Raw genomic sequence first — 14,136 nt, 5'->3', positions numbered from 1 at the left:
TATGTAATCCCCAGTAGGAAAAGTGAATGCATTCACTTTTTATTTACATTTTCCAGGAGGGTGGGGTGAATCTAATGGGAATAATTTCTGTTCGCAGCTGCTCTGCCTTAGTGGATCTGCATTCCTTTAGGATTATTGTAAAAATTATAGTAAGGCTGGGGGTGCCTTTATGGGGTACCGGGGTATGGTAATAAGGCCCATGGCAGAGAAATTGAGTGCAGGCCAGTACAGCAACACAGTGGAGGTCCAGAACTCATAAACTGTTGACCTTGCTAACAGTTCTCCTCAGCCGAGTCCTTGCTCTTAGGCATGAGGGGCAGTTCTTTTATACTCAGCTTGTGTTAACTGCATGGTTCCAACAAGGAAGGGTGGTCCTCTCCCACACCCTGGAAAGGATGCTTCCTGAGCTTCCCTGAGCCCTGTCATGGACGTCATGGCAGTCAGATAGATCCTGTCAGTGCAGGCGAGCTCCAGCCCAGGGAGTCAGACACGCAGGCTGATCTGTGCATGGCACATGGCTCCGCCGTAGGCTCTGATAATCCCACCATGAGAGATGAATGGGTCCCTGAGTGGCTGTCTCGTAAAGTGAGTTCTTCACTGTTCTGAGATGCCACACTAGGAGGAAACAGGTCATCCCTGAGATGGGATTGTAGGAAATCTGATGGTTCTGGGTGCAGCGTGTTCTTCCCCTCATGGGCACAGCGTGTTCTTCCCCTCATAGGCACAGCGTTGGCTGGTCCTTTTACTGGGATGTGCCTTCAAGGCAGACTGAGAGTTGGCCAGCTGGATGTCACTCCTGCTGTCACTCACTGGGAATCCGAGCCTTGGTTCTCTCATCTAAGAGAGGGTGAGATTCCCCACCGGCAGGGCTGCTATGGAGACCACAAGGACCGCGTTGGCACCCATGCCCGTGGGCACTCCATCCAGTAGGTGGAAGCCAGGGTCCTCACCATGGCCACGTGTGGTTTTCCACTGCAGGTCTGCAGGTGGTCCTGAACTCCATCATCAAGGCCATGGTGCCCCTGCTGCACATCGCCCTGCTGGTACTGTTCGTCATCATCATCTACGCCATCATCGGCCTGGAGCTCTTCATGGGGAAGATGCACAAGACGTGCTACAACCAGGACGGCATAGCAGGTAAGTGGGGGCCCTGGGTGGCAGAGCTGCGAGAGCCGGCTCCTTTCTCACCACCATCCTCTGTGGCGGAATGTGCCGCTTCCACACTGCGGGGAGCCGGGAGGAGGCCCTTTGCGGCAAGTGCTTACGTTTCCACGTCATGGTTAAGTGAGAGGCAGAGATGGGTCTTCTCTCAGGCCCAGCTTTTGGTTTTACTGCAATAGTTCTCTGTTAAAACAGCCAGCATAGACTTTGCCGGCACGACCAGACTCTGTTTCAATGAGCTACATGATTTGAGAAGCGTGCCGAGAATGCAGAGTGTCTTTCGTCAGTCTATCCCTTTCCAAGCCAAGCTGGGTATTTGAGACTCGTAACTAACATGGACGGTGCCCTGCTCCATCAGCACTTGGGCCCTTCAGGAGGTCAGCTCTGTCCTTGGCCAGCGGGCAGGTGTGGAATGACCCCTTGCCAGCAGTCAGACTTCTCAAGGAGGAGGCTTAGCTCTATGTCTTGACTTCTGAGCCCTTTCTTTTTTGAGACCTCTCTTTAGATTCCTTCCACAAATCAGCACACGTCCCAAGCACCGCTGGCTCGTTGAGCCCGTCCCTGAGTAGGGGAAACTGGATTTCTGGCTTGCAGGACATGCTACCAATGGCGTTTTAAAGTTGCTAACATTTCAGCTTGAGCTTTCAGAAAACGTTTAAACACAAATTGACGAGACTTTTAACCAGATGCATAAAGCAGTTTAGTGCAAAAAACTTGTTGAAAAAACTATCCCCCGGCCCAATGGTGTTAACAGCATTAAATTTATATCATTTCTTTGCTCTTTTTGCCTCCTTGGTTTTGGGCTTCTTGGGGAGGACAGGGAGGGCCAGAAGGACACTTCATTTCTCCCCCGCTCTCATTCCCACTCAGTCTGGGCACTAAGTTAATGGAGTCTTCTGGCTCTGGGGGATGAAGAAGGACAAAATCTACACACGCAGAGTGGAGCCCACGTTTAGAAACCAAGATCAGTTTCCTGGTGTGTGATCTGGGTGGTCTGGATGACTGGGTATTCGCAAAGTTCGTAGGTCACTGCACACAGCCGCAGTCCTGGAGAAGTAACGCCTGCAGTCACAGTCTTGCAGTTGTTTTCATGTTTTGACCAAGAGTCTGTTTAAGAGGCAACTTTTCACTCAAGGAAGATATTTCAAATTACTCAGATGGTAATTGTGTAAAATAAACCATTGTATTTTTTAAAAATAGAATCCCTTTAATATTAGAAAATAAATCTCTTACCTTTAATTAAAATTCTAAACTTTTCAGCCTTTCTTAAAAAAAATGCTAAACAATATAATGGATAATATCTAAGGAAGATATTTCAAATTACTCAGATGGTAATTGTGTAAAATAAACCATTGTATTTTTTAAAAATAGAATCCCTTTAATATTAGAAAATAAATCTCTTACCTTTAATTAAAATTCTAAACTTTTCAGCCTTTCTTTAAAAAATGTTAAACAATATAATGTATAATATCTTCCCCTTTAATTCAGGTTCTTTTTTTAATTCACTTCGATCTGTAGCTAGCTCCAAACCAATAAATTGATATGAATTGTGTGACTTTATTAGAGCCATTGTAAGAGCTTCCTAAAAGCTGTGAGCAGTCCCTGCAGTTGCCTTGAAATGATCAATGACCCGTTTGACCCAAACTCCTCAGGCGGTCACAGAGATGTGGAGCCTCAAAGATCCCCCATCAGCTCAGCAGTGAGCAATGGCGTGGCTCCCACCAACAGAATGGGGAGAGTGAAATGGTGCCATTTCGCCCCAGCACCAAGGACGGCGACCTTGCTGCACAGTCGTGGAGAGCTCTAGGAACTGCAGATGGTTTCTGTCCTTCTGGGGGGATGGGCAAGAGTGTGTTTGCTACTGAGGCACATGCTCCAAGGCCTCCTTTATGTCGGTCGGACGTCAGTGGACTTTGCTATCAGGACTCGGTGGCCTCAAATGGCAAGAAAATGGCGGGTGTGGTGGACAACAAAAACCTTGGATGGGAAGCTGGGGCCAGAGGGTTCACCGAAAAGGCAGGCTGCCTTGGTGCTGAACTAAAGGCCTCCTCCTCCCTGAGGATAAAGATAGACTCAGCCTCGCTGCCAGGAGTGGCCAATTTAGGATTACATTATCCCCCCTTGATAGAAAACAAAGCCAGGGAAGTCCCTCAGACGTTGCCTTCAATTCCCATCGAAAGACTCATCGGATCATTTATGGGAGGGGTTTCATCTTCACTCTGCTCCCCTGATGGGGACAACCACCAGCCAGCCAGGCTGTCAGAGGACAACGAGGGATGCGTCCCAGAGAGGGGCGGTGCCAGCTCTACCAGGAAGGTGGCCTCACTGCCGTGCGGAGCTGGAATCCCCACTGGGAAAGACGGGCCACGGACACTTCGCTGCAGAAGCCTTTTCTCTGGAGCACTCCACGGTTAGGGGCCTGATCGCCTGTTCCCAGACCTGCTGTCTGACGACAAACCGAGGACCCACTCCACTGTCCCCAGCAGAGCAGGATACCACTGTCACAGAGCCGTGGCCACCCCACAGAGACGAGGGAAAATGCACAGAATGTGAACTTGCTTGAGGCGACGCATAGTAGGGGACCACGGCCTGCTGTCTTTGGAACCAGTGCCCGAGTGTTTTGGAGACCTTTGGAGACCTTTGCATAATCTTCAGAATACATGACTTTTAAAAACAACTCAGACTTTTGAATTACCTTATTTTCTGCAAATTTAGATTCTACGAAAGTACTTTGTGAGCCCTTGTTATAATTTTTTAATGCAATTTACACAAAATTCTTCTATTATTTTACAGTCTGGGCATTCAGGTCCTTCTAGAGGCTAGAATACAATAGCTTTCTGAGCCGCGTTCTCTGTGGAATCCACAGAAGAAAGCTGTGCGGCTGGCCAGGGCTCCATTGTCCTGCCTCTGGGCCGCCGGTCCGGCGATGGTCCCCAGTAGCGACAGTCTCAGGGAGGCAAGCTCTCCCAGTCCCTGAGGCACCCACACGCCCTTCTCGGTTCCTCAGCAGATGTGTCTGTGTGCCGGCGCCGTTGGTGTCTGGTTGTGCCATCTGTCCGATGGTGCTGAGCCAGGTCACTCTGGATAATGCTCCTTGCACAGTAATTACCCCTGGGACTGGCAAAGAATTGTTTAGCCAAGACCTAGAAATGAAATCATTTGCATTCTATTCTCTCTCTAAAGTTGGGTCCTAAAAAAAGTAATTGTATTGTCTTTGGTGACTTCTCCTTGAAACCACCAACTGGGGCCTCCTGGGGTTTCACGTTCCTGTTGTTCTAACTGCGCTTTGAAAACTTCCCAAATCTTCTTCTCCAGCATTTTACTGAAAACTGAATTTGGACTTTCCCAAATGACTCCACCTGTCTTGGTTTCTAAATTATAGCATCAGCCTTGGTTGTTTTTGTTTGTTTGTTTGTTTGTTTGTTTTTGATTTGTTTTTGTTTTTTGTGGGGTTTTTTTGTTTTTGTTTTTGTTTTAGATTTTTGTCGTAGGGTGCTGTGCTTGCCAGAGAGTAAAGAGACAGAGGCAGGGAAAGTGACAAATCATCCCCCAGGGGGATGGCCATGCCTCAATTCATTCTCCTCTCAGGATCTCACACATGCACCCGGTGTGATTTTCAAGCCACAGGGTCTCGGACTCGAACTGTGGGGATCTAGCTGCCTTAACCACCATGCCACCTGCTGGCTCCCAGCCTTGCTCTTTTTCTTTCTCCCACCTCAAGCTCCTGCTCTCCTCTCCAAGACTTCATGACTCTGCAGAGCAAAAGCAGCACATTTTCACATTCAAGCGAGTTTCTCCTCACTCTGGAGGACCCGTCCCCAGGACCTGCGGATTTGCGTGTGTTCACTTTTCTCCAGTGTTCCCTTTGGTGCTTTTTATAGATACCTATTTTTACCAGATCATCCCTGCTTCTTAATTGTTCTCAAATCTCTTTTATTGTTGTTCGAGACAGATTTAAATAGCAGAGCGCTACTCAAGTCTCTAGACTGTCTTCCCTTATTAGTGAGATCACCTTCCCTGGACGCCATTTTTTAAACATGTATTTGTGAAATCCTCAGATACGTTTTTCTTCCTTGAGGACAGTTAGAGCTCGCCTTGGCAGCCTCCCCCTTTTCTTCATTCTGCTACTTCAGGGCTGAGAATGGCGAGAAAGTAGGCAGGCCAGAGACACAGTGTTCAGGGTAACAGTGCCCTTACTCCTCCAGAAGGCTCGGCGTGGCAAGAACAAGCGCAGCTTTCCCTCGATAGCCCCTCCTTTGTGCCCCACCTTCGTAGCCTTCCGGCCCTTTTACCAGCATCACCGAGCATGCCCTCTAGGAAGCTGTTGCTGGAGCAGGTGAGAAGCCAGCAGAATTAACCCTCTATTTGGCTCTTAGTTTTCCAGTCTCTCAACTCTCAGTCTCTTAGATGCTTATTATCCACTTTGTAATGTACTATTTAGGTTCTCTGTTTTATAGCCTTACATCCACATATCTTAAGATTTCACAGTTTCTTTCTTTCTTTCTTTCTTTTTTTAAGAGGGATTTTTTTATACAGCTCATGTGCTCGCCAGAAAGACAGAAAGCAAGAAATCACACTATGGGGGGATGGCCATGCTGCAATACTTTCTCCTCCATTCTCCTCTTGGGATTCTGGGCACACACACACACACACACACACACACACACACACACACCTCCAGCCTGAGCTTTTTAAGCTGCCAGGTTCGGGACTTGAACCCTAGTTGAGTACATGGGAGTCCAGGGATGTAACTATTACGCCATCTGGTGGTCCCACGATTTCACAGTTTCTAAGGTCACAAAACATCGTGAGTTGCAAGCAGCGTCGTCCAGCTGTGTTATGGAGCCCTCCTGGGAGGCAGACTGGGAAGGAGACGGTGTGGACACTGCCGTTTTCCCGCCCCAGCTTCAGGGGCAGAACTTTGTACCCTGCAAAGGCTCACACAGCACCTGAAGCACCGGACCGGGAATCTAACAGGAAGCAGCTCTAACCCCAGTAGCCCATGCCGGGGAGCCATCTGCATGGCCATCAGCCGGCGAGCAGGTGGACACACAGTGAAACGTGGGTGCAGTGGTAAGACGAGCAGACTCGGCTCTTGACGCAGTCACACAGGAGCCTCGGAAGCACTCTGCTAAGAGAAAGAAGGGGGACGTGAAGCACCACATGGCGTCTGATCCTATTTAGTGAAACGGCTCGGAAAGGCGAAGCTGGGAGACAGCAGACGGTGCAGTGAGGGGCTGTGGGTAGCACGAGGATCCAAGGCCAGCTGCACACAGCCACGTGGGGCTCTGGAGGGGCAGAAGTGTTTTAAAATGCATCGTGTGATGGCTGCCGCACTATGTAAATTAACTAAAAATAATTGAGCTGCATATTTACATTGATGAATTCAAAGGCATGTGAACTATATTTCAATAAAGCTGCTAGAGAGAAAGAGAGAAAAAGGAGAAAGGGGAGGAGGAGGAGGATGGAGAAGAAGGGGCAAGAAGGAAAGAAGAGGGAGGACACATTGCTGCTGCCGTGGCCAGGAAGACCCGACCGGGAACGCCTTTCCAACTGCAGCATTCGACTCCATTCTGCTGAGAATTGCCTCTTCATTACGGGTTTATGTCTCTTCCTGACGTCCTCTTGGGGTGAGCAGTTTGCAATTTCGAGCCATGAATAGCCAAACAGCCAGTGGTCTTCAGCACAGAGCCCACGTTCCACGGCAGGTAGTCACTCTGGCGATCGATCTGGTACAGAAGGGACCAGAAAAGGTCCTGTGTGGCCCGTGTCTCTCGGTGAGGAACTGGAACATCGTCTCTCCGGGGGGATATGTTCTCTGCGTCACAGACAGCCGTTTGTCTATTGTTGATTACCCTTCGTCCATATTGTCGTTACTTTGTATAACTACAAGACAGAGTTTCTAATTTCACAGTCAATGCCACAGTCACCTTCCACAGCCAGGCCAACGCTTTCTCAGTACTTTATCCTCAGGGAGATGCTTGGATCAACCTAGTCTTATTTAAATCTGCCAGTGATCTCTGCACCGAGATGATAAATCACACCTTTGTTTATTAATTTGCCACGAGCTATTCCCAGCAAGGGGAGTTAGCTGTGCACTGCCTGTGGCCACAGACCAGAAATGTCATGCTGTCACCTGAGAAGGCCTGTCCGCACCACGGAAGGATTCCACTGCCACTCCGCCTCCAGCAGACGGCCCAAGACGATTCTGCTCTTCTGAAAGGTCTTGGTGCCGAGAGCAGAGCGCAGCGTTGCCGGGTTCCATGTGGCATACATCAAATCCCACCATCGGGGTTTGTACCCAGGGACTGCATCCCTCCTCACTGCGGCTGCCTGGCCTCTGCCCTACAGTCACAGTTAGTTTTCCAACCTTGGTCTACACAAGCCTTCACTAGCAAGTGATTTGCATTCCTGGTCATGCATCCGGTAATATATAGTGGACCCAGAGTTAGCCTACTGGGTGGGAGCAGCTGGCTGACCATGCGAAGAAGTCTTTGAAGCAACATAGCCCTCATCTAACCCCCGGGATGGTAACGGAAGTGTCCACGGATACTTCGCCACCAGGACAAGGGAAACACAGACTTCTTGTCATTTTCCAGGATCGTCGTCTCTTGAAATGCTTGCATCATTACCATTTTTTTTTCTTTCCTCATGATGGAGTGTCCCACATAAAAGCAAAGGGGTTGCGAGCAGGAGAGGGAGAGGTAGCCCTCCCTGGGGTCTGCTCATTGTGATTCCCTCCTCAAGTCCTCCATCCTGTCCCATCTGGGGCACCCACACATGTCCCTGGCACGTGGCAGGTTGGCTGGACCAGAGATGTGAACAGAGGCCACCATGTGGGATCTGGCTGCTCTCAAGCAGGGCACTGTCACTGTGCCCCGGAGCTGGCCTCATCGCAGTTCCTCAGCTGCCACTTGACCCTATGGCTGCCATGTCATACGATGACCAATAGCCCTGCTGTCTCCGAAGTCGGCTACGGGGGTTAACACACAGTTTCTACCTCAACTGGTTGGAATGGCTGACCTTCTAAATCAATGGCAGCCAGAAGGGGATGCTGAGTTCCCGTGGTGTTAATTCGTGTGTGGGGGCGCTGACCACAGCCTGTTCCACGTGCCCTGGCAGTGGCTGTGTTGCCTACCCCGTCTGCCATGTCCCTTCCTGGCACTTTTCTCTCTGACTCCCTTTCTCCTTTCTCTGCCCTTCTCTCCCTCCTTCTGCCCCTCTTGTGTTTTGCCCTGGCTATTTGAGATGTTCCAGCAGAAGACGACCCTTCCCCTTGTGCTTTGGAGACGGGCCACGGGCGGCAGTGCCAGAATGGCACTGTGTGCAGGCCCGGATGGGACGGGCCCAAGCATGGCATCACCAACTTCGACAACTTTGCCTTCGCCATGCTGACGGTGTTTCAGTGCATCACCATGGAGGGCTGGACAGACGTGCTGTACTGGGTACGTAGCTGCCCCGAGGGTCAGGGCGGGAGTCCAGGGCTGGGCGCCTTCCCTGACATCTGTTCCCTGTGGCTGTGGGGTCACTTACACACCTTGATGAAATGAGCGTCTTTGGTTTCTTTCAGGCCTTTCCTGAATTTGCATGGGTCCTCTGTCCCCGCCCACCAGCCTCAGAGAAATGTATTCCAGTTTGTCCAGCCATAGAGCTGAACACTGGCTTGCAGTCGATGCTCTGTGAAGGAGCTGGCTAAGCCCGGCCAAGGAGCCCACTCAACTCCTCTTCCCATTGTAGAGGCCCTCCTGCTCTTCTTTCTCACCTCCTTCCCCAACAGGGAGCTCGAGGGCATAATTATGAATTCATAAGGCTAAAAAGAAAAGTCAGGCCTGGTCTTAAAAAAAAAAAACAACTATTGATATATAAAGAAATCATTTTTATTTGGATTATGTAACATTGTGGCATGCTGTTATGTTTTTATTTCTCATATTAATCTTTCCTGGACAAGTTAGCACAGTCCATGAGACCAATGCGCTGTCGTTGTTTTTATTGTCACCGACACACTCTGCCAGTGTGTGCGCCATGTTTACGAATATCGCTCTTTGGGCCAGCAGGTGGTGTAATGGCTAAGGCTGGATTCCCACATAACCAAACATAATGTGAGCCCTGGATGCAGCAGCTTGAAAATCACACCAGGAGCGTGTGCATGCATGCATACCCAAAATCCCGAGAGAAAATGGAGGAGAAGAGATAGTGGTGTGGCCATCTCCCTGGGGGATGATTTCTCACTTTCCCTCTCTCTTTCTCTCTCCGGTGAGCTTACACAGCCTATGGCAAAAACCAAACCAAACAAACAAAAACACCTCAAAGCAAAAGAAATACCACTTTTTGCATAGCAATCAACAGAAAATTTTCTTTTGCTTAAAAGATGCCACTTTTAGGTCCGTAGATAGCTCAGTGGTTAAGGCACTGGACTTTCACTCAGCCGACCTCGGTTTGAGCTCTGGACCCAGTGGCTTGAAAATCATATCAGGTGCATATGAGTGTACATGCCCAGAGTCCCAAGAGGAGAATGGAGGAGAGGGGACTGCTGTGTGGCCATCTCCCCTGGGGGCGAGAGGGTGATTTCTACTTTGCTCTCTTTGTTTCTCTCTGGCAAGCTCACGTACCCTATGGCAAAAAAAAAAAAAAAAAAAAAAAAATTTAAGACGCCCCTTTTATTATCCAGCAGCCAACATTGTTTTGTCCACCTCTGAGTCACTGAAGTGTCAGGTTTTTATACAGCCGATCCCACAGGCGATACATACACCATATTTGAGCTGTCTCCGTGCTGGCAAAGTCAAGTTCATTATTTGTAAAAACTCCAGAAAATATATTCTTTGTAGTAGCTCTTACTTCAGCATGAGAAATGGCTTGCCAGAATCCAGTGTTGTTCTCCAGAATTTGGGTGATTAAAACACATTGCCAGTCTTGAAAATATCAACTCTCCCAGAGTTTTGCAAATAGTCAAATTTATTTGCCTATCGTGAAGATAATCTAAGAGCCGGCTCAGGGAACATGTCTACAAACTACAGCCGGGAAGAGTGAGAGGGAAGCGAAGCCTTCCCACTGGGCAGAGCTGCCAGAGAAAAAGGAGACTGTGCCAAGAGAGGTGTTGACTCCTTCCCGAATCAGGAGCAGTTGTGCACAGTGCAGAGACGCGGTGCTGCCTGCGTCCTCTAGACTCTCCTTATAGGACTGGGTCCTACCTATCTGAGTGCCTCTTTCCCGGCTTTAATGTTCCTGTAAGATGTGTACCTCTCTATAAATGGCTGCTCAAATGTACGCCCTGCCCAGCAAACATTTACTGAGTGTCATTGCATGCCAGAGGTGCTCCTAGGCACTGAGGACTCAGTTGTAAGTAAGATCCAGCTCAATCTAAGAAAGCAGACTCGATTCTAAACCGGGCCATGGGGTCAGCAGGTGTCATAGCGGATACGGCTCTGGACTCCCACATGGCCATCTACAGTTCGAGTCCCAGACCTGGCAGCTTCAAAATCATGCCGGCCGCATAATGCATGCATGCTCAAGATCCCGGGAGGAGAATGAAGGAGAAGGGATTGCAGTGTGGCCATCCCCCCTGGAGGCTGATTTCTTATATTTCCTCTGTCTCTCTGGCCAGTGCGTGTACATGCCCAGAGTCCCAAGAGGAGAATGGAGGAGAGGGGACTGCTGTGTGGCCATCTCCCCTGGGGGCGAGAGGGTGATTTCTACTTTGCTCTCTTTGTTTCTCTCTGGCAAGCTCACGTACCCTATGGCAAAAAAAAAAAAAAAAAAAAAAAAATTTAAGACGCCCCTTTTATTATCCAGCAGCCAACATTGTTTTGTCCACCTCTGAGTCACTGAAGTGTCAGGTTTTTATACAGCCGATCCCACAGGCGATACATACACCATATTTGAGCTGTCTCCGTGCTGGCAAAGTCAAGTTCATTATTTGTAAAAACTCCAGAAAATATATTCTTTGTAGTAGCTCTTACTTCAGCATGAGAAATGGCTTGCCAGAATCCAGTGTTGTTCTCCAGAATTTGGGTGATTAAAACACATTGCCAGTCTTGAAAATATCAACTCTCCCAGAGTTTTGCAAATAGTCAAATTTATTTGCCTATCGTGAAGATAATCTAAGAGCCGGCTCAGGGAACATGTCTACAAACTACAGCCGGGAAGAGTGAGAGGGAAGCGAAGCCTTCCCACTGGGCAGAGCTGCCAGAGAAAAAGGAGACTGTGCCAAGAGAGGTGTTGACTCCTTCCCGAATCAGGAGCAGTTGTGCACAGTGCAGAGACGCGGTGCTGCCTGCGTCCTCTAGACTCTCCTTATAGGACTGGGTCCTACCTATCTGAGTGCCTCTTTCCCGGCTTTAATGTTCCTGTAAGATGTGTACCTCTCTATAAATGGCTGCTCAAATGTACGCCCTGCCCAGCAAACATTTACTGAGTGTCATTGCATGCCAGAGGTGCTCCTAGGCACTGAGGACTCAGTTGTAAGTAAGATCCAGCTCAATCTAAGAAAGCAGACTCGATTCTAAACCGGGCCATGGGGTCAGCAGGTGTCATAGCGGATACGGCTCTGGACTCCCACATGGCCATCTACAGTTCGAGTCCCAGACCTGGCAGCTTCAAAATCATGCCGGCCGCATAATGCATGCATGCTCAAGATCCCGGGAGGAGAATGAAGGAGAAGGGATTGCAGTGTGGCCATCCCCCCTGGAGGCTGATTTCTTATATTTCCTCTGTCTCTCTGGCCAGTGCACATGCCCTATGGCAAAAACCTTAAAAACAAGATAATAAATAAATAAACAAACCAGGTTGTGCCCTGGCAAAGTTCCTGTGTTAGGATACATTCTAGAGGTCAAACTTCTCAACTGCTCAGTGAAATTTAGCTCAATAAGCACTTGGTTTGAACAATTTGTAAGACACAGGGAAGTTGAACTTATACTCGGGCAGATTTGTTTCATTTAGCAAAGGAGATCGAGTTCCTTAGTGGCCTAATTGGTGCTTCCACCTTGGGTAGGTCCCTCTGGCCGCCAAGGATATCCTTTTGCTATGGGCCTAGAATACAGGACTGTGTGAGACTGCTTTGGGGCCTCACTGCACGGGCCTTTGAATCCCTGCCCCACGTTGCTGCAGGAAAGCCGTCATGGCATCCCATCAAGAGCAGGGTGCAGCTTGCGGTGGGTGGAGGGTTGGGGGACTAGGTCTGATTTACTTTGCCGATGGCCCTGATGTATTTCTGTGATCTTCCTTCATCACTCCCTCCCTCTCCCCCAGCACAAGTCATTGACACCCCACCAGCCAGCTGTGGCCTGAGGAGAGACTGTGACAATGACAGCCAGAGCGGGAAATGCGAAACAGCACACAACTGCAGCCACCAGTTTTCAGCAGCTGCGTTGTGCTTTCTCCCTGGGGTGTGTGCGCTAGAGCTCAGAGCGGGAATGGAAAAAAATGTCAGAGGTGAACAAACAATCCCAGGCTCATGGGACATGCCTCTGATTTTCCCAGCACCCTTCCAAAATGGCCGCATTGTGTGTGCGTGTATTCACACACACAAACACACAACTAACACTGAGATAGAGCCTCCTCCTCGGGGGTTCATGATGGAAGCACCTCCCAGCCCAGCGCTCCTGCTTTCAGACAATTTCTCTAGTGCTTTGACCTTTCTCTGGCTGTCTTCATCTCTTCCTCCATCTCCCTCTCCCTTCCTTCTTCTTTAGCATCTCTACTCAGCACATCTAACCCAGAGACCCTCAAACTCACATTATTTTAGCATTAAACATGGAGCTTTCTAAGTGTAAAAATATCCAGGTGTCCCTCCAGTGCACTGATGAGAAGTGTCCAAGTTAGGGCTCCAGTGTCTGCATGTGGAGAGAGCTCTCCAGGTGATTCTGAGGGCCAAGCTGGATTTCAACACCTAGAAATCTGTGAGTCTACATGGTACTGCTTCGACACCATTGGCTGTGACCCAGTTTAGGGAGTTAGCTCTGTGGAGATTGGGGAAATAGAACTTTTCACTCAGAAGAATCAACTTCCTTCAAGCCCCAAGGTCAAGTCTAGAGGACTTGAGAGGGAACAACCAAGCTTTTAAAGGATAGCAATGAGTGGAAACCCAGAGCCAGATTCGCTCTAAACCATCAAATAGCTGGAGAGAGGCATTTTGAGAGAGGCATAGGTCATTAAAGCATTAAAGAATCGATCGATTCTGTCGCTGGATAGCCTGGGATGGAGATGACCAGGGAGGTCACCACTTGCAAATGGCAGCCACCCACCTCCTATTGTGGATGATATTGAGTCTGTTTCTCTTTTTCTCTGACAGCTATTATTGTATTCCATTGTTACGGTTTTAGAAGTTAGTGGACTGAACGTAAAATCAAACTTGGTCAAGTGGTATTTGAACATTGCCTTGGCTACAAAAGCCTTGGCCGTGCATTGGGTCATGTTCCTGCTAAGCTGAATAATTTGCCTAAAATACTTCTTTTATCTCATGCCCTGTTCTACGAGTCTGCAGATGAGGGAAAGGAGGAGTGGACCCTAGAGATTTGGGAACTGAACCAAACTCAGGCTCAGGGTGCAGCTTCCTTGAGAAATAACTTCCTGAGCCAAAACCTCTCCGTTTTTCTCTCAAATGTCCAAGCCTATTTAAAAATAGGGTGTAGGCAGGAGGAATGCGCCAGACACAAAGCACTAGCCTTCTTCCTGAGCAGCAATGCACCAAGAGGGGAGTCCAGTGCTGTGTAACATTTCCATTGGGTTACATATGTTTTTGTTGTTCAAGTTTTTGTTTGTTTGTTTTTTATCATGGGGCACATATGCTCATCGGAGAGAGACAGAGAAAAGGAAAGTGAGAAAAATCCCCCTGAGGGGGATGGCCATGCTGCAATCCTTACTCCTCCATTTTACTCTCAGGATTTTGAGCACTCATGCACACGCACATACACATGATTTTCAAGTATCCATGTCCAGGACTTGAACCACAGTCAGTCATGTGGAGGTCCAGTGCCTTAA

At 48.9% G+C, this 14,136-nt stretch overlaps 1 protein-coding gene across 1 annotated transcript in view; it reads left to right on the top strand.

Annotated features, from left to right (window-relative positions):
• Positions 1-978: 978 nt before the first annotated feature.
• LOC102494471 (voltage-dependent L-type calcium channel subunit alpha-1C) overlaps positions 979-14,136 on the top strand; it is a gene marked incomplete at both ends in the record, with an annotated part of 115,836 nt that continues 102,678 nt past the window's right edge. The window contains 2 exons of the mRNA XM_006148345.1: positions 979-1,137; positions 8,410-8,606. Coding sequence (XP_006148407.1) covers positions 979-1,137; positions 8,410-8,606 — 356 coding nt within the window. The remainder of the gene's footprint in view (positions 1,138-8,409; positions 8,607-14,136) is intronic.

This window comes from Tupaia chinensis, unplaced genomic scaffold, assembly GCF_000334495.1.
Source record: "Tupaia chinensis unplaced genomic scaffold, TupChi_1.0 Scaffold000232_4, whole genome shotgun sequence".
NCBI lineage: Eukaryota > Metazoa > Chordata > Mammalia > Scandentia > Tupaiidae > Tupaia > Tupaia belangeri.
Note: the sequence above shows the minus strand (reverse complement) of the source record. Positions and strands in the feature narration are given on the sequence as shown.